The sequence below is a fragment of the Muscardinus avellanarius genome, assembly GCF_963383645.1.
Source record: "Muscardinus avellanarius genome assembly, chromosome: 8".
In the NCBI taxonomy this organism is placed as follows: Eukaryota; Metazoa; Chordata; class Mammalia; order Rodentia; family Gliridae; genus Muscardinus; species Muscardinus avellanarius.
The window spans coordinates 25,242,196-25,262,592 of record NC_137794.1 but is presented as its reverse complement, the minus strand read 5'-3'; the positions used below and the strand labels follow the sequence as shown (position 1 = coordinate 25,262,592).

The window sequence follows — 20,397 nt, the reverse complement described above, 5'->3', positions numbered from 1 at the left end:
TCCTAAACACCCTTCTCTTATACTTCATGACTTATGAGATTAGCAAGTCTGTTTTATAAATCTCCTCTCCTTGAAACCACCCCACATACAACATGTGTTTCATGATTTTTTTAATTAATGAAATAAATATTTAAATTTTACCTCTTGATTCACCAAGGATTTTCCAGTGAAACAAAAAATTACTTTAGAAATAATATACATCAAAGGTTATAGGAGATAAAGAAGCTATTAGTTAAGTGGAGTTAGTCAATTAAACAGTTTTAGAGAAATAGCAGTTCCACCCAGCCTCCTTGGAAAAAATATGAATCTTGAAGTTAAAAAAGCTAACAAATAGCCCGTTTCACTCATCAGACTCTCATGTTACAGATCTTGGCAAGACTACTCTAATTAAAATATCTGGATTTCCCTACTGATGATTCCTCTACAAGAGAATACTTGGATACTGGACATGCATTTCAAAGTATCAACTGGCCTCATTACACAGGGAAATTCGTGAGTGCAGCTCTCATGCTTTCTTACCTGTGGCACATTCTGCTGGTTTAAAACTTGCCACAGAAACCATCGCTCCGTTTTGGTATTTCTTCGCACACGAAACACAGCTGCTACAGAGAATTTCTCAGGAAGGCCTTTGGGGAATATCTTACTGTAGAAGGAAAAGAAAAAAAAAATGTGTGTGGAGACTAAAGACGGCAAGAAAAGAGAATTTAGGTATGAAGTTCCATGTACCACAGTATCTTGTCATAATTTTTTCCTGAGTTTATGATCCATTATTTATTTCCCAAGTAATCTTCTGAATGAATACATGAGAGTAGCCATTTCTGTATTAGCTATGAAATTTTTCATCCTCTCCCTTTTTGTAAGCATCTGTATGGTATTGTCCAGGCTTGGGGTATATAAAAATGAGTGACAGTCTATAGGACTTGTAATGTTCTCTTACTCAACAACATGCTCAAATGAAAGAAAATATCTGAATTCACTGTAGTCTGACAAATAGTAGCCATTTATCAAGGACATAAATAGTAGTCATTGATTTTTGTATGTGTGTGGGGGGTACAGTAGATGGAACCCAGGGGCATTCTACCTCTGAGTGACACCCCCAGCCCTAATTTTTATTCTTTATTTTTGAAACAGGGTCTCACTGAGTTGCAAAGGGATTCACTAAGTAGCTGAGGCTGTCTGCAAACTGTAACCCTCCAGTCTCCACCTCCCAAATGCTAGGATTACAAGCATGTGCCACCACAACTGGCCTAGTACTCATTGGTTTTGGTGGTAAAGGTACAGAAAATTTCAAAAAAATTGATAATAAATGCTTATTTTCCAAAAAAGGTTTATCATATTGGACTCTTGCAAATTAAGTTCCTAATACTCATTTTATAGTACTAATTTTTAAATATTTTTTAATTTTTTTTTAAGAGAGAGATTTTTTTTTTTTTTTTTGGTGGTACTGGGAAATGGAACCCAGAGGCCTTCTACCTCTGGGCTATACTCCAAGACCTATTTTATATTTTATTTGGAAACAGGGTATCTTAAGCCAGCTGAGGCTGGCTTCGAACCTGCATGATCCTCCTGTCTCAGCCTCCCAAGTGCGCGAATTACAAGCGTGCACCACCACGCCCGGCTCTTTTATTTTTTTTTAATTTTTATGTGGGTCATATTGAAAATGGCATACATTCAGACAATGCTTGTTGCCCTCCTTCCCACTTTCCCTTCCCCCCCGCCCACCAATGAGTGTCCAGCTTAACCATGGTATATTTATACTTTTACACAAATTTGGATGTAGCTCCTCCATTAATCAACCTCAGCCTTCTTCTTCACCTACCCTTTCATTCTGGCTTTGCTGAGGTTTCCCCTCCATTATCTGGCATCCCTCTGGCATCTCTGATACTCCCTAGTTTGGGAATATTAGAGAAAACATATGTCCCTTCTCTTTCTGTGCTTGACTGATCTCACTTAACATGATGTTCTCCAGGTCTATAGTACTAATTTAAAATTATACTAAATATAAATTTAAAAAGCAAGGTATGGTGATATATGCTTGTATTCCCAGTACCTAGGAGGCCTAGACAGGAGGATTGGAGGTTCAAGGCCAGCCTTAACAACTTAGTGAGGCTCTTAGCAATTTAGCAAGACCCTGTTTCAAATTTAAAAAAAAAAAATGGATCTGGGGATAAAACCTGGAGATAGAAAGCCCCTGGATTCCACCCGTAGTAAAATCAAGCAATCAATTTTAGTTTTCTTTTTCATTCCTTCAGAATAATTTTTAAAAATCTTTGTAGATAGTGAAAGTGAAAAGACAGTCTAAATATCTTTTTATTTCAAAATTTTACTTCAAAATGCTGGTCTAAATAAAACTATGAAGAAACTCAGAAAAATCATAATGAACACATCTTGAATTTAACTTTTATCAACAAATTAGAGAACTTCTGGGAAGATGGTGAACAAGGAAAGCAACACATCTCAGTTGTGCTGACACTTGATCTCTATTGCCCTGAAAACAGCCTCTTAATAAGAGAAAAAAACAGCAAAAAATTGAACAAAGCAACAAAAAATTAAAAGGCAGTGGAAATAAAGATAGAAGAGGAGACAGAAAAGTATCCTGCCTACCTCCCCTGGGAAAGGTATAGAAATTTTCAAAAAACACTGATAATAAATGCTGTGGAAATGGCTGTGGCTGGGGGCTGCGGTGTCACTATTTTGCATCACTGTGCTAGGACTGCCAGCACTGCACCTCCAGTGACCCCCGCAAAAAAAGCCAGTGACTCAAAGTGAAATAAGTGGTTGTAGCTCATTGAAACTATAAGCGGTTGGCTCCTCGTCTGCCCTCACTCCATAGAGACACTATGTCCTGGAGCCCGACTAGACCTTCAGCAGCAGTGGCTGAGCTCACTGTGTCCTGCAGATATCCAGAGAGGCACTCAGCAATACTGTAAGTGAACCAGCTGTCTCCATGGGGGACCAACCTGCATGGTCACAGAGACTTGAGATAGACTCCCAGGGTCTGAGACTTTGTGGTCCACCCAGGTGAAGGTGGGGATGGAGTCTGCTATTGAACACAGCAGAGGCACTGATTAGCAGATATCCCACAGGGCCAATAAGGCCAAAAGGCCTACATTTCCCAGGACACAGAGCCCTAGTAGGCTGCCACTGACACTCAATCATGGTGACCCGACAGAAGTTAGACCAACCCAGCCCTAGCTTTGGAGAATGCGGACTACTACATATACACGGGGTCTGGTCCTAGCATCACCTGCCACGTTCATAGGCAGAGAAAGACTCTGACTCAAGGTCTGTGGAGACCTGCACTTAATGTTAGATCCAGCACTAGTGATACTGGCTGCCTGTACAGACAGAGAGAGACTCAATGACATGCCTTTTGGAGAGCTCAGGGACCTAGCTTGCAGCAAAAAAGGTACCAGTGGCACTCAGTGCCTGAACAGACAGAGAGAGAGACACCAGGCCAGGGTCCCAATCATTGAAGTAGATGAAAAAGTGGGGCTACAAACTGACTTTATTGCTGTAGGTTACAAGGCTAATGAGAGCACTTGGAACATGCTCAAGGACCTAATATAGAAAGTGAACCTTAAGCAGCTGAAAGAATCCATGCAGAACCAGGGAGACTATAAAGGTCAAGTCTACTCTCAGCTGATATATTTGTAGGGTTGTTTTGTTTCTGTTTTTTCATTGTGTATGTGTGTGTGTGTGTGTGTGTGTGTGTGTGTGTGTGTGTGTGTTTGCTCTTCCCACCTCTTTGACAAGCTTCTTCCCTATTCCATATCTATTCTCTTCTCTCCATCCCTTTTTTCTTTCTTTTTTATCTTATATTAAACCCACATTATATCATGATACCTAAATACTCTGGTTACTAAAACTCTCCTATATATTTACTATCATTAATCGCTACTATATATTACCTTACTACACTCAAACACTCATTCTTCTTGATCCTATCTGCTACTTTACCCTATTCTTACATTTACTTCTTCAGCACTCTCTCCTCACTCAAACTTCACCACTGAATACAACACAACTTGCCCTTGAATATACCAGTTGACACATACAGAGTGAGAGAAAACTATCAAAAGCAACAAATAACCTGGTGTGGTGGCATACACTTGAAATTCCAGTCATTGGGAAGCTGAGACAAAAGGATTGGAGGTTAGTGGCCATCCTCAATTACTTAGTGAGGCCCTCTGCAACTTAGTGAGGTCCTATTTCAAAATAATGAATAAAAAATAGGCCTGAAGGTGTAGCCTGGAGTTAGAATTCCCCTGGATTCAATCCACAATACTGAAAAAAGAAAGCAAAAAAAAAAAAAAAGAACAAAGATAAAAACTTAAGACACTTGAAATCATGAGAAGGAGGAATAACAAGGAAGCAATGAGCTTCCACAACCCCACAGTAACAGAACCTGCCAATACAAAATTGCAAAGATCACCAAAAGGACAAATTAGAACTTTAATAGTAGAAATGATACAGGATTTCCAAGACAGAAATTAGAGGGACCCTGAAAGAAATAAAGGAATAGTTAAACAAAGAATCTGACACCCTGAACAGGAATCAGAAAGGAACTCTGAAGGAAGTGAAGGATGCAATCACTAAAGTAAAAGCATGATACAAACTATAAACCGTAGGCTTAATCACATAAAAAATAAAATCTTAGAAGATGACCACTTCAAAAATTAACGTATAATATATAATTTAGGGAAAAAATGCAATTTGACAGCATGAATTGGACACTGAAGAGATGTTGGCCAATTTTAAAAGAGCTGATCTAATAATAATAGGCTAATCTAATAATAATAGAATAATAGCTAATCTAAGAATAATAGAAGAGAGGATAGAAGGTGAAATCAAAGAGATCAATATTCTTTTCAAACAAGTAATATCAGAAAATTCTCAAATCATAGGAAAAGAGATCAATACACAACTACAGGAAACATACTAGACTTCAGACTAGATCAGAGAAAAGGTTCACCATGTCACATAAGAGTCAAACTGACTAATGTGGAAGCCAAGGAAAGAATCTTAAAGGTGAAAAAAGCAAAAGACCAAGTGACATTCAGAGGCAAACCAATTAGAATCACTCCAGACTTTCCAACCAAGTCATGAGAGCCAGAAGGACCTGAAATAACATATTCCAAACTCTGAAATAAAACAACTTACAGCCAAAAATTTCCTACCCAGCAAAAATATCTCTCAAGTTCAAGAGGGAAATAAAAATCTTCCATGACAAACAAAAGCTGAAAGAACTATGTCTTCCAAATCAGCACTAGAGAAAATGCTCCAAGAGATTAATTACAAAAAAGAAATAATTACTGAACACCAGAACCAGAGAAACAATAATTGCCATCAAACAACTAAGCAAAAACAACATACTACCTAATACTAAAGTAAAAACTCAAAATGTTAGAAATAAATCATTTCTCAATAATCACACTGACTATAAATGGCCTCATCCCCAATAAAAAGACATAAGGTGACAAAATGAATAAAAAATCAGAATCTATCTATATGCTGTCTGTAAGAAACATAACTTACAAGTAAAGATAGTCACAAATTAAAGGTAAAGGGCTAGAGCAAAGTAATCTACGCCAACAGAACTTAAAGACAAGCGGGAGTAGCAACTATGATATGAGACAAATTAGACTTCAAACCTAAGCTTATCAGAAGAAACAAAGCAGTCCTTGTTTACTGAAAAAAGAAAAAATACAGTAAGAAGAAATAATAATACTCAACATTTACACACCATGCAGCCACTTTCACAAAACAAACTCTTTGTGACATTAAGTCACACATAGATCCCAATGCAATAATATTGGGAGACTTCAACATTTCTCTCACACTGCTAGACCAATCTTCTAGACAAAAAGTCAGTAAAGATGCCTCAGACCTAAAGAACACCATAAACCAAATGGTCCTATTAGACACATACAGAATATTCTACCCAACTATGGTAGAGTTCACATTTTTCTCAGCTGCTCACAGAACCTTCTTTAAAACAGACCATATCCTGGGCCACAAAGTGAGCACTAGCAAATTTTAAAAATGTGACATACTCCCCTGTGTCTTTTCAGACCACAAAAGGATGAAACTAGAAACCAACTATAAGAAGACCCAGAGTAACCACATAAACACATAGAAACTGAAAACCGCACTGCTGAAAGAGGAATGTGTCATAGTAGTAGTAAGGGGTGAAATCAAGAAATTCCTAGAAACAAACAAAAATAGAGACACAACATATCAAAACCTCTGGGACATTTTGAAGGCAGTATTATGAGGAAAATTAATTTCACTGAATGCCCACCTAAGAAGAACAGAAAAAAAATCACCAAATAAATAATCAAAAGATATGCCTTAAAGCTTTTAAAAAACAGGAACAGTCTGACCCCAAGGCCAGTAGAAGACAGAAAATTGTTAAAATCAGAGCAGAAATTAATGAAGTAGAGATTTTTTTTTAAATACAGAAAATCAACTAAACCAAAAGCTAGTTTCTAAAAAAAAAAAAGTCAAGAAGATATAGAATATATAAAATTATCAATAGCAATCAAAGGGATTGAAGCAGCAATAAAGAGCCTACCGTCAAACAAAAGCCCAGGACCTGATGGTTTCCCAAGTGAATTTTATATAAACTTTATAGAAGAGCTAATTCCAATACTCCTCAATCTAGCCCATAAAATAGAAAGAAATGGGACACTCAATACATTCTATGAAACTAACATCTTTTTGTTTTTGTTTGTTTGTTTGTTTGTTTTTGCAGTACTGGGGATTGAGCCCCCAGGGTCATTCTACCTCTGAGCTATAACCCCAGCCCTATTTTTTATTCTTCATTTTGAAACAGGGCCTCATTAAGTTGCAGAGGGCCTCACTAAGTAGCTGAGGCTGGCTATGTACCTGTGATCCTCCTGTCTCAACCTCCCAAGTACATCTCATTAATAACAAAGCAAAACAAAACAAAAAAACTGCTCATAAAAACTATAGGCACTTATCGCTCATGAACTTAGGTGCAAAACTGCTAAACAATTACTAGCAATGTGCATTCAAAACCACATCAAGAAAATCATACGCCATGACCAAGAAGGGTTCATCCCAGGGATGCAAGGTTGGTTCAACATATGAACAACAATCCATGTAATTCATCACATAAACAGAACCAAAGACAAAAATCACATGATCATTTCAATAGATGCTGAAAAAGCATTTGATAAAATCCAGCACCCATTTATATTAAAAGCACTGCAGATGATAGGAACAGAAGGAACAAACCTCAACATCATAAAGGCAATATTCACTAGGCCCACAGCCAACACATATTAAATAGGAGAAAATGCAAAGGTTCCCCTAAAAACAGGGACAAGAGAAGGATGTCCATTACCACTACTTCTTTTCAATATAGTACTTGAGACTCTAGCCAGAGCAATGAGGCGAGAAGGAAATCAAAGGACTACAATTAAAAAAAAAAGAACTAAAATTATCCCTATTTGCAGATGACATGATGCTTTACTTAGAAGACCCAACAAATTCAACCAAAAGGCTTATAAAAGTGTCTGAGCACAAAATTAATCTTAAAAAATCAAAATCTTTTTCATATGCCAACCACAAATCCACTGAAAAAGAAATCCAGAAGACACTTTCACTCACAATATTCCACAAAAAATTAAATACTTAGAATAAACCTAACCAAGGAGGTAAAAGACCTCTACAAGAAAAATTATAAAATATTGAAAAAAGAAATCAAAGAAGAACTTAGGAGATGGAAAAAAACTTTTATGTTCTTGGATACGCAGAATCAATATTGTCAAAGTAGTCATACTTCCCAAAGTAATCTAGAGATTCAATGCAATACCCATTAAATTACCAAGGTCATTCCTCACAAAAAATTCAGTCCTTAAGTTCAGTTGGAACAACAACAACAACAACCCAGAATAGCCAAAGTCGTTTTCAACAACAAGAACCATACAGGAAGCATCACAAACAAACTAAAGAGACACTGCACAAAAGAAGGAATTCAAATGACCAATAAATGTTTGAAAAAATGTTCAACATCATTAGTAATCAGAGAGATGCAAATAAAAACTACCATGAGATTTCATCTAATTCTAATTAGAATGGCAATCATTCAAATCACAAATGCCAACAAATGCTGATGAGGGTGTGGAAAAGTGGGAACTCTAATACATTGTTGGTGAAATTGAAAATGCATCTATATTTATAGCCACACAAAATTCACAATTGCCAAACTATGGAACCAGCAAAAGTGTACATGAACAGATGAATGGGTTAAAAAACTATGGGATATATACACAATATAATTTTACTCAGCCATAAAGAAGAACAAAATTATGTCATTTGCAGAGAAATGAATGAAACAGGAAAACATTATGCTAAGTGAGATTAGTCGGTCACAAACAATAAAAATCGGAAGCTCTCCCTAATATGTAGAAGCTAGGGAGAAAATGAGTCATAGGAGGAACTCTAGACAAAGGAGAAACCATAGATGAGCAAATAAGGTGACCTAACTGAGGGGATGAAAGAGGAGATGAGGGAAATTCCCTAGTGTACATGATGTACATTAACAAACTTATCAACGTCAATCACTAAGTCAAACATGAGATGGAGGGAGGAGGAGGTTATGGGGTGAGAATTGGGTAAGGGCTAATTGAGTGATATGTACATGTATACCTCTACCACCTTGTATTCCATTAAGATGTTTGACTAAAATGCACCAATGAAATAGAGATAAATGAATAAAGTAAATGTAGTATAAATACAAATTAGAGATATGTTTCTCTAAGCTGACTTTTATATTTATTCTCATTTTATATAAAACTCTGAAAGGCAGAAATTTTACTTTTCTTTAAGGAATAAAAATTAATAACTACTATTCTGTAAGGACAAACATAGCCAAACATTGAAATTATATGAGTATACATATATGATACCATATGTTGAGTTGGTAACTACTATATCTGAATATTACCACTTAGCTCTACTAAAATTAACAATCAACGATTGAAACTGACACTCAAATTGTAATAAATACTGAAATTTTCTTTTTATTCTTTGATTTAGAGACAAAGTTACATGTGGTAGAAAAATGAAAAAATTATGGAAAAGCTGTGCTTGCATAAAGTTCTTATTTACGTGGCTAAACAGAACACATGTGCTTTTATATTTATAGTTTTGTATGAATACATAAACATGTGTGTGTGCGTGTGTAGAGAAAGGATAAGACCCAATTTATGATGGTTTGATTTACAATTTTTGACTTTATGAAGGTATAAAAGTGATATACATTCAGTAGAAACAGCACCACTTTGAATTTTTATCTTTTCTGGGCCAGAGATTTGCTAAAAACTATACTATTTCTCTACTGGCAACAGAGAGAGCCTTAGTTCCCAGTCAGCCACATGGTCAGGAGGGTAAACAACCCTACAGTGCGCCCAAATGTACTGGCATCTTTCTCTGTTGTTTCCCGTCCCATTCTCTAGTCATTTTTGCATTTTAAATCTTTAGTCCGTCTTATCCAATAGACTTTTTATTTTGGCTCACAAATAAACACATATCTTCCTTTTCTACAAATCAGAAAAACTTCCTCTGACCTAGCTATACCACTGTTGCCCTCTCATCTCTCCACCAAACTTTAAAATGAACACTGAATGTCTACATCTTCACCCTGTGTTTGCTACCTGCCTATCCTTCCTGCACTGTAAGAGCGTTTCAATCAGTAACCTACTCTCCACTTCTGAATCCTCCTCCTCTTACTCCTTCTGCAGGTGTTAGCACTGCAGAGAGATTTTGTCATTTATTTATTTATTTATTTATTTATTTATTTCGGGTCTGGGGATGGAACCCAGGGGCATTAGACCTCTGAGCTACACCCCCTGCCCTAATTTTTTATTCTTTATTTTGAAACCGGGTCTCACTGAGTTGCAGAGGGCCTCACTAAGTAGCTGAGGCTGTCCGCGAACTGTGATCCTCCTTTCTCAGCCTCCCAAATGCTGGGATTACAAGCATGCGCCACCACGCCTGGCTTGTCCTTCATTTATATAAACCAAGATTTACAACACTGGTGATAAGACCCAGCCCGGAAACAGAGAATGTCAACTCCTGGACCTCCTTTGTCTAATCTCTTCACTCTTTTATCTCCAACATCTAGACAAGACATCTAGACATGCCTAAAGAAGGTAGAAACCCGATATAAATCAAATAAATCAATAAACAAACTGAGCATAGCATTTTTAGAGATAAAAACACATGGCTTTATCACATAGTCTGGCTTCAGTTTTTCCATCTTGGATAGAAATGTGCATGTAAGAAATTTTCACTTCCTTCTTAGCACTTCTACAAGAAAAACAAATAGAGCAAGTAAGTTAATAATAGCAACTGACACTCATCCTCATGTAGAGGACACATGTGTGGCCTGTGGGAAACTGAGAGCCCATCCCATCTTCAGGGGCAGCTGCGATGCAGTGCCAGCCAACTGTTTCCATATGGGAATGCGGGCCCAGTGTTGCCAGATCATCCTATTTTTTCAAAAGAAGCCACAAATTGAAATTTTTCTCTGAAAAATTTAGAGTTTTAAATTTGGGCAATTAATTCAAATTTTGCATCAACACTGTCCAAACCAACACTGTAGACGCCAAACAAAACCAGTGACTGCTGGTTGGTAATGTTGGATTTACACAAACATTTGCTGACTACCTGCTGTGTATGGCACACTATGAGGCTTATGAAGATGGAAAAGGAAGTTCCCTGCCTTAATTGGTTTTTTAAACTGGTTGAGAGTAGGAGAATAGTCACATGTAATATAAAGAAATGATATAAATGGGGAAAATAGGGAAATATTGAACATGGCTCAAATTAGAACCCTGACTGTGAATGGAATGTGTTAGGAAGGAGACTGCTTTCAAAATCCTCTTAACAGCAGAGCAGGATGGTAGCTGTGAGAGAATCCTGATAGATCTGAGGAAGGGAGATGCACCACCTGAAGGGGCCTAGGGTAGAGATGCTTAAAAAATCTCAGCTCAAAGTCTAACCCTAGGCTTCATTAACATTATCCTGGGTTTTCTACTGCCACTGTTATGCACCATTTTCACCAAAACACAACTGTTAACCAAGTTTATTTTCCCTAACCACTCCTCTACAAGATTTCCCCCTTTCTTCAGTGTTGTCACCTCCTTATGAATGACATCCGAGTCTTCATTTCCATTCCTAACATTTGCAGCAAACTCACATTACAATACACTTGAGCTCAGTTCACAGTCTACTCTAGTAAAAGAGTCACAGTGTGGTGGAACATGTAACTCAGGATGTTCCATAAGCACTTCCAAGGTATATGCTCATAGAGAACCCTTTTCATGTGCCCTTCTATGTTTGTTCCTTTCCGAGACTCCCAATATCTATTAGGAACACCATTTTCCTAGTGAGACGGGGAGCTGTGGCATCATCACTGACTGTTTCATTAACTTTGGTTACCACATTTAATCAGTAATCAGTGCTATGAATTATTTTATGGACTAATTCCATATAACTCACCTCTTTGATTTTCTTAAAACTACCACCTTAGTTGTGTCTACCTGTACCCCTCATCTGAACAGCCACGTTCACATTCCCTTTGATTCTCTTTGCTCAAATCTCTATCCTTTCAGTCCATTCTAAATTACTGTAAAAGGAAATTTTCATCTGCACAGTTCTGATGCCACTTTCTCTTTGCCCTGGGTCTTCCTGGTATACCTATCTCCTTGGCTTTGCCTTCATTCTTCAAACCTCAGACTCTATATTCAGCTGTATTTAATATCTTCCTCAAGAAATATTAAGAGTACAGTAAAGCCGGGCGTGGTGGCGCACACTTGTAATCTCCGCGCTTGGGAGGCTGAGACAGGAGGCTCACACAGGTTCTAAGCCAACCTCAACTACTTAGTGAGGCTCTCAGCAACTTAGTGAGACCCTGTTTCCAAATAAAATATAGAATTGGTCTGGAAGTGTAGCCCAGAGGTAAAAAAAAAAAAAAAAAAAAAAAAAAAAAAAAAAAAAAGCCCCTGAGTTGTTCCACCCTCAGTACCACAAAAAAGAAAAAAGAAAAAAAAAAGTACAGTAAAAACAAGCAAAAAAAAAAAAACCTTGTTTTTATTTTCTTCCATATTCTGTGTACATCTTTTCCTCTTCTTCCTTGCTCATACTGTTTTCTGCTTCAGACTGCTCTTCAATCTCATCCCACACCATCCATAATTTCCAGGTTCCCAATATAAGACTATATACTCTCCTAAGTCGACTAATACTCCCAACAATATAATCTTCCGATTCATCTTTTTCATTCCTGGGTGGCCAAGGCTGCAGAAGAATGGCCAAGGTATGCACTTCATAGAAGCACCTGTGGAAAACCATCTAGTGGATACAGGATAAAGCTTCCTTTTTTGTAGACTGTTTCCAAAAATAACTACATCATCATCCATCCCATATAACTTTTGCAAAAGACATCCACTTCTCACACTCAGAGATAGCTCTTTTCCCTGCCTCTGCTCTAGGACTTACTTTGACCAATACATTATATCAGAAGTTGAGGTCTACAGTTTCTAATACCAGTTCTTTAAAAGGTTGAGTAGTGCCAGGCGTGGTGGTGCACACTTGTAACCCCCGCGCTTGGGAGGCTGAGACAGGAGGATCGCACAGGTTCAAAGCCAGCCGCAGCTCACTTAAGAGACCCTGTTTCCAAATAAAAGATATAAAATAGGTCTGGGAGTGTAGCCCGGAGGTAGAAGGGTTCCATCCTCAGTACCACCAAAAAAAAAAAAAAAGTTGAGTAGCTCCTACTTTTTTCCACTGAGAAGTCAGCTACCATGTAAGAAATGTGTCTCTTTTAAGACTACATGCTCTGGGGAAGTCAAAGTCAGCCACATGGGAAAAGTGCTAATACATTGAATGAATACCTTCTTTAAAAAATAAAGTTTAATTCTCATATCATAAAATCCACATTTTAAAAGTACAATCAGTGGCTTTGATATATTCAAAAGTTAGGTAATTGTTAGCATTACTTAATTCTGGAACCTTTTTATCACCTGCAAAAGAAACCTCTTAGCGATTCTCAGTCATTACCCATTTCTCCCTCTCTTCCACCTCCTCTCATCTTTAGCATGTTCATATATTTTGCTTTAGGTTTAATTTGCTTTTCTTATTCCAGTTTCCTAAGGGGAGCAGTTGGGTTAATTATTTAAGACCATTATTTTTATAAAAATAGATACATTGAAAGATAAAAGTATAATATTTGAGGATACTGAAGTATAATGATAAAATAGAAAGAAGATGGATGTCTTTAGAAAGAAGACTGAAATGTATTATACCCCTGACCTACAACACCCCCTCATCCATTTTTATAAATTTTATTTTTTATTTGGAAACAGGGACTCAGTAGGTTGCTAAGAGTCTCACTACTTGCTGAAGCTGTTCTCAAAAGCACCATCCTCTTGTCTCAGCCTCCCAAGTACTGGGATTATAGGCATGTGTCACCATGCTGGGCTTTAAATAGGTTTTTTTCAAGAGTGCCTTTTAACATTTTATTTTTTCTTTTTGATATATTTTATATATTATATTTTAAGTATATATTTATGATTTTAAATATATTTGTATTTTAAGGGTTTTTAGTTATCATGAGTATTACAAGTAACTTGAATTTACCCCAATGTAGTTCAGATTGGGGTAATTCAATAATAAATTATATAATTCAATTATATATAAATTCAATAATATATAAAGTCTTTGTTCCTATATAGCTATTTTCTCTCCCTTGCTCTATGCTATTATTTTCATACAAATGCCTCTTTATATTTTCTGTGCCTAGTGACATACATTTATAATTACTGATAGATCTATGAATTTATACATATATTTTCAATCTAATAAAAAAAGACTTAAAAACAAAATACGTTTGTTCTGTCTTTGTTTTTTTTTTTTTTTTTTTTTTTGGTGGTACTGGGGTTCCTGGAAGCCCTTCTACCTCCGGGCTACACTCCCAGACCTATTTTTTTAATATACTTTTAAATTTAGAAACAGGGTCTCTTAAGCCAGCACGGCTGGCTTCGAACCTGCGCGATCCTCCTGTCTCCACCTCCCAAGCGCGGGGATTACAAGCGTGCGCCACCACGCCCAGTTTGTTCTGTCTTTGTGTGTGGGGTGGGAGTACTGGGGACTGAGCTCTACCTTCGAGCTCTACCTCAACTGTTTTTAATTCTTTTCATTTTGAAATAGGGTTTCAGGTCTAAGTTACTCAGCCTATTCTCAAACCTGCAATCCTCCTGTGTCAGTACTGGGATTCCAAGTGTGCACCACCATGCCCTGCTTTATTCTGTCTTCCATATTTATCTTTGCAATTAATTTTACTGGTGCTCTTTATTTCTTGTGTTTACTTGAATTACTGAATAGTTTCTTATTCTTAGAAATAACCCTAACCAAGGAGGTAAAAACCCTCTACAAAGAAAATTATAAAACATTGAAAAAAGAAGTTGAAGAAAACTTTAGGAGATAAAATGATCTTCCATGTTTTTGTATAGGAAATATAAATATCATCAAAATGGCCATTCTTCCCAAAGAATCTAAAGATTCAACACAACACCCATTAAATTAATAAGGTCATTCCTCATAGACATAAAAAAATCAGTCCTTAAATTCATTTGGAATAACAAAAAACCCATAATAGCCATAGCAGTTCTAAGCAACAATAACCATGCAGAAGGCATCACAATACCTGATTTCAAACTATACTACAAAGCCATAGTAATAAAACAGCATGTTATTGACACAAAAACAGACACATAGACCAATGGAGCAGAATAGAAGAAGACTCAGAAACAAATCTGCACAGCAAATTGATTTTTTACAAAGGGGCCAAAAACATACACTGGAAAAAAGATAGCTTGTTCAACAAATGGTGTTAGAACCTTGTGCATGCAAATAGATGCCTGGGTTAACACAAATATGCTGAATATTCTTAATGCCCCTATGGATATCTACTTCCTTTTAAGTATTTTGGGTTGAAGTCTTCTTTGTCCCGGCTATAATTGCTGCCCAAGGAAGCCACGATGTTAAACAATTGCCACTGATAATTTTTAAGCAATGCCCAGAGGAAAAGACTATTCTTACTGAGCAAGCTCTGATTAGTTAAAATAAAGCAAACTGTGAATAAGTGTTTCCAGGAAACTACCAGTCAAGGAAAAGTAGATGCTGGACTGAGACTCTTCACTACAATCCTGGAGGTTTTCTGTGGGAAGCCATTAATGTTTTCCCCTAAAAGAATATTTCTGATTCAGCTGACTGTCCTTTGCCCAGAGTCAACAAGGTTTGGGGTCATGGAAAGTTCAAAGTAAAAGGTCTGGGAAGATTAGGTAGTGATGGCATGAGGGTACTGATTAACCTACCTGTAATGTGTGTGCTTTGGATTGGTCTCTATTGTATTCCGGTGGTGATAGCACGAGGATATTAGTTGACCTGTAACTCTATAAATACCTCAAGAAAAATAAACCCATTGTCGACCAGTAGGTCGGCCAGTAGGTCAGCCAGTAGGTTGACTATAATAGAGAATATTGACCCAGGAGCAGTCATCGGCCCAATAGAGAATACTGATCCAGGAGTAGGGGTCAACCACTACAGATATTGACCCAGGAGCAGGGGTCAGCCAGTAGAGATAGTAGGCTGGCGCCCCCCCACGTTAGAATTTAAAAACAAAAATTATTGGAATCAAATTCTTAAGAGTTTAATTCTTCATCCTCACGCCTCTCTTTGGAACCCATACTTTTGCCAGCTGGCTCCAGCAGGTGGTGGTCCGTACAGGAAATTCTGAAACTGAGAATGCAGTGAAGGACACCGCTGAATAGAAAAGGAGCATGCTCGAAGATTTGTGGTGGTGGTGAAAAACGTGGGAATTGTAATATATAATGGGTTGTTAAAAAAGATGCTTTGTGCTAGAGAAACTAAGACAGAAAATGAAGAGAGAAACTAAGACAGAATTCGAAGGCGCCTAACGTAAGAGTTGTAATATACAATGGGTCAAAAAATGTAATATACAATGGGTCAAAAAATTAGTTTTTTGTTTTTTGCACATATGTTAAAAGATATGCTTTGTGTTAAGCTTCCTAAGGAAGATGAGGATACTTTAGATACTGAAGAGAGAAGCAGCTTGAGGAAACTGCTGCTCAGTACCATAGAGATGAGTTGTTATCTTTAATATCACTGCTTCAGGTGACTATAAAACGGGCTGCAAAAAATGGAGAAGATACTAGAGGATTCAGAGTTTTCCCGGTTTCTGAAGACCCTGATGGTCAAGGAAGTGTTATTAGATTTCTTAAATGCCGACAAAACTGGGTCAAGGAGGTGCTATTAATTTCTTGAATGCTGACAAAACTGGTCACACAGCAACAGACAGATATTGGCATCCATCCTCCAAAAGCAATTTTGATCTAGTAAAATGGAAGGATCCTTGCACAGGAATTTGGAAAGGTCCCACCCCTATACTAATATGGGGAAGATGTTTTCTCACAGGATGAAGATAATGCACGGTGGATACCTGAATGGCTGGTGTGACATATAGATCAGACTCAGATTAATGCGATGACTGAAAGAGGACTCTCAGATTAATGCTGATGACTGAAACATGGACTTACGTTCCAGATCATCCCATACTTCATCCAGCTGTTTGGGAACAACGGGAAATAACTGTCTTCAGTAACAACTCACGATTGCTGGGACTTCTTGCTTTGAATTTTACACCCATTGTGGAAACTTTTGGTTATTCTGGACAAAGAACTGGTAACTGGTTCACCCTTATGTTTTTTTTTTTTTTTTAAATGTCAAAAAGAGATGTCTACAGTTGACGCCTGTGGTATTGCAGACAAATACAAAGACAGATAGTAACTGTAGTTTGGACAAAGAATTGGTACTTTTGGTTATTTTGGACAAAGAACTGGTACATTCTTATGTTTTTTTAGGGATGTCAAGAAAATGGGATGTCTGCAGTTGACACCCATGGTATTACAGACAAGTAGTAACTGTACTATTGAAGGTTTGGTTTTGTGGGGCCCTGGTTACACAGGGAAAGAAGATAAAAATGTTAGCCCACTAATAACTTGTTTACTCTGTTAAACTGATTTAACATGTAAAAATCATAGTGTTAATTGGTGTCGGGGCCCACTTGGCTGGACCGAGATGGCACCCAGGCTTGTTGCCAGCGTGGACTCAAGATGGCGCCTAGGCTTGCAGCCAAGTCACGAGGCTCACGAGGCTGGTGGTGCCCTGAGCCTGCGCAGTGAGCCCTATCAGGCGCCCTATGGATGATCAGTGACGCAGAGCCTCGTGCTACCACCAGCCCACCTATGAGAGGGTTAGAAATGTGCATGCCCTAGCTGTGGGAAGCTTGGGGTTGGTGGAGTGATGAGGGAGGGGTTATGAGACTGATATATATTTGCCTGCTGTGCGCATTGAGTGGGAAGCATTAAAGAGGAGGCATCATCAACAGACTCGGCGTTTGTGTCTTCTTTCCTGGGGCTCTGCAGGATGGAGCCTTAGGGACGCAATAAGTGGCGCCGAAACCCGGGAGAGAGAAAAAAAAAAAAAGTAGCAAAATATTCGCAGGTAAGCGATAAAATAAGATAAGGCTCACGGATAAGCGAGGGACAGTGCTGTGTAGGTTTGCAGGAATTTGCGACGATAGGTTTGCAGGAATTTGCGACGAAGTAAAACTTATCATGGGGTCTAAGGTTGCTACCATGAAGGTCAAAGAGGCTCTTCATAACATTCTGTCTAATGGGGGAGTGGAAGTGAAAGCAGCCACTTTAGAAAATTTTCTTAGCACAGTTAAAACTGTAGCTCTGTGGTTTTTAGAGGAAGGATATGTTAACACTCCTCAGTGGAAATGTCTTGGTCAGGATCTTCTTAAGGCCGATGCCGAAGGGGCTCTCCCACCTGGGACATTGGCTATCTGGAGCTTAATTAAATCATGCCTGACAGACAAAACAGGGAGGTATCATCAAGTTCTGGCTGAAGGCTCTAATGTTTTAGAGGAAGCAAAAGAAGAGAGTTCAGGGCAAGGTCAACAGGCAGACTCTCAGAGGGATGAGGAGTCCTCTGAAAGCGACTCCTCCAATTCCTCCGAGGAGGAACAAGAGATATGGCCTGTTCCACCAGAAAGAGATAAGGAGGAAGAAGCTTTGTTAGAATCTTGGCGCAGATTCCAAATGTCTTATAACAGAAAAAAGAAACATCCTGAACCTTCTGCTCCTCCCCCTCCCTCTCCTAGTCCGCCGCCATATCTTACTGAGAAAGGAAAGTCTGATAGGCGGAAGAGACCTGAGGTTAGTCCGTGGGCGGAGATTTTGCCTACACCAGGAGCATTTCCTGTGTTTCTTGACCAGAATCAGCAAAGGTATCATGAGCCATTAGATTGGAAGATTGTCCAAAGATTAAAAGAAGCTGTGTCTACATATGCAGTGCAGGCCTCATTTACCTCGTCACTGGTAGAATCCTTTGAAAGATACTCCATGACTCCAAATGATTGGATGAATTTGTGCAGGGCTGTACTGTCTGGTGGAGCCTATCTTAATTGGAAGTCAGCCTATATAGAATATTGCTCTGATCAAGCTCGTGTTAATGCTCAGACAGGGCAACCTGCTTGGAATTTGGATATGTTAATGGGACAGGGACCATTTGCTAATAATCAAAATGGGTACCCACAGCAGGTGTATGGGCAAATTAATCAAGCAGCATTAAGGGCATGGAAGATGTTATCAGGGACAGATAATTTAGGAGCCAGTTTGTCAAAAGTTACTCAAGGATCCAATGAGCCTTTTGCTGATTTTTTATCACGGCTTGCGGAAACAGCTTCTCGGGTTTTCCCTGATGTGGACGCTGCCATGCCATTGATTAAACAGCTAGCTTATGAGCAAGCCAATAAGCCTTGTCGGGATGCAATACGTCCCTATAAAAATAAGGGCCTCGAAATATGGCTCAAGGTATGCAGAGACATAACTGACTCTGTCATGCAAGGACAAGCCATAGCTGCTGCCATTGTTGCTGGGTTGCAGGGCAAGCCTTACAATCAAAAGCAGAGAGGCAGTTCAAGGAACTGTTTCCGATGTGGTCAACCAGGACACTTTAAAAGAGATTGTATACAGACTAATTCTGGAGCATCTTCTAGACCAGCCTAGAGGATTCCCAATCTGTGTCCTCGGTGTAGAAAAGGCAATCATTGGGCTGTAGAGTGCAGATCTCGATGGGATGTAGATGGAAAGCCTCTTCCCCCACCGCAATCAAGTGCTAGGCCAAAAAACGGGCAGAGGGGCCCTGTGCCTCAGGGCCCTCAAATATATGGGGCAATTCAACAGGAGACAGGGAATGCAGGACCACAGATGAGGCAGGTGCCTCGATTTCAGCAGCCTCTCCCACCATACGGAGAGCAACCCCAGGGAGTGCAGGATTGGACGTCTGTGCCACCACCCGACTCATATTAACCCCTGAAATGGGAGTTCAAAAAGTAGATTCAGATTTTCATGGACCCCTTCCTTCTAATACTGTAGGACTGCTTCTAGGCCGAAGTTCCACTACCTTATCAGGTCTAGTGGTGCATCCAGGAGTTATTGACCAGGACTATACAGGCAATGTGAAAATATTAGTTTCTTCCCCTCATGGGATTTCTGTTATAAATGATGGGGACTGCATTTCTCAGATAATTCTGTTGCCTAGTAAACATTCTCTTTTTCCTAGTCAAAGACAGGCAAGAAAAGATAAGGGCTTTGGTTCTACAGGTCCTCCTGGAGCATGGCTCACTATGGATATGGGGTCATGTCCCATGTGTCAACTCACTATACAGGGAGTCTCTTTTTGGGGTCTCTTGGACTCAGGTGCAGACTGTAGTATCATTAGATTATCTGAATGGCCAAAAGATTAGGGATTACAACAGACAGATCAATTACTTAAGGGGTTAGGATATGCAAATAGTCCAAGCTGCAGTGCTGTTCACCTTAATTGGACAGATCAAGAAGGTCATTCAGGGACATTCCAACCTTTTGTTCTGGAACTTCCTGTATCCTTGTGGGGTCGGGATGTGTTACAACAAATGGGAGTAAAATTGACTACTGAATCTGTATATAGCCCTCAAAGTCAACAACTTATGCATGATGTAGGCTATTCAGGGACAGGTGGGCTTGGCCGATTTGAACAAGGTCGAAAGTCCCCTGTTCCCATGAAGGGAAGAAACAATCTTAAAGATAAAAGAGGACTGGGTTTTTCTATGGGGCCACTGAATAATTAAAGATTAAATGGAAAACAGATGTGCCAGTGTGGGTCTCTCAGTGGCCCCTTCCTAAAGAAAAAGTTACAGCAGCCCACGAGCTGGTACAGGAGCAGTTATTGGCAGGA

The 20,397-nt window shown here is 38.8% G+C and overlaps 1 protein-coding gene across 1 annotated transcript in view; it reads right to left on the bottom strand.

Moving 5' to 3' along the window:
• The window catches only part of COL19A1 (collagen type XIX alpha 1 chain), a gene marked incomplete at both ends in the record, with an annotated part of 383,978 nt that overhangs the window by 320,609 nt on the left and 42,972 nt on the right, over window positions 1-20,397 (bottom strand). Inside the window, one exon of the mRNA XM_080699922.1 lies at window positions 520-643. Coding sequence (XP_080556048.1) covers window positions 520-643 — 124 coding nt within the window. The remainder of the gene's footprint in view (window positions 1-519; window positions 644-20,397) is intronic.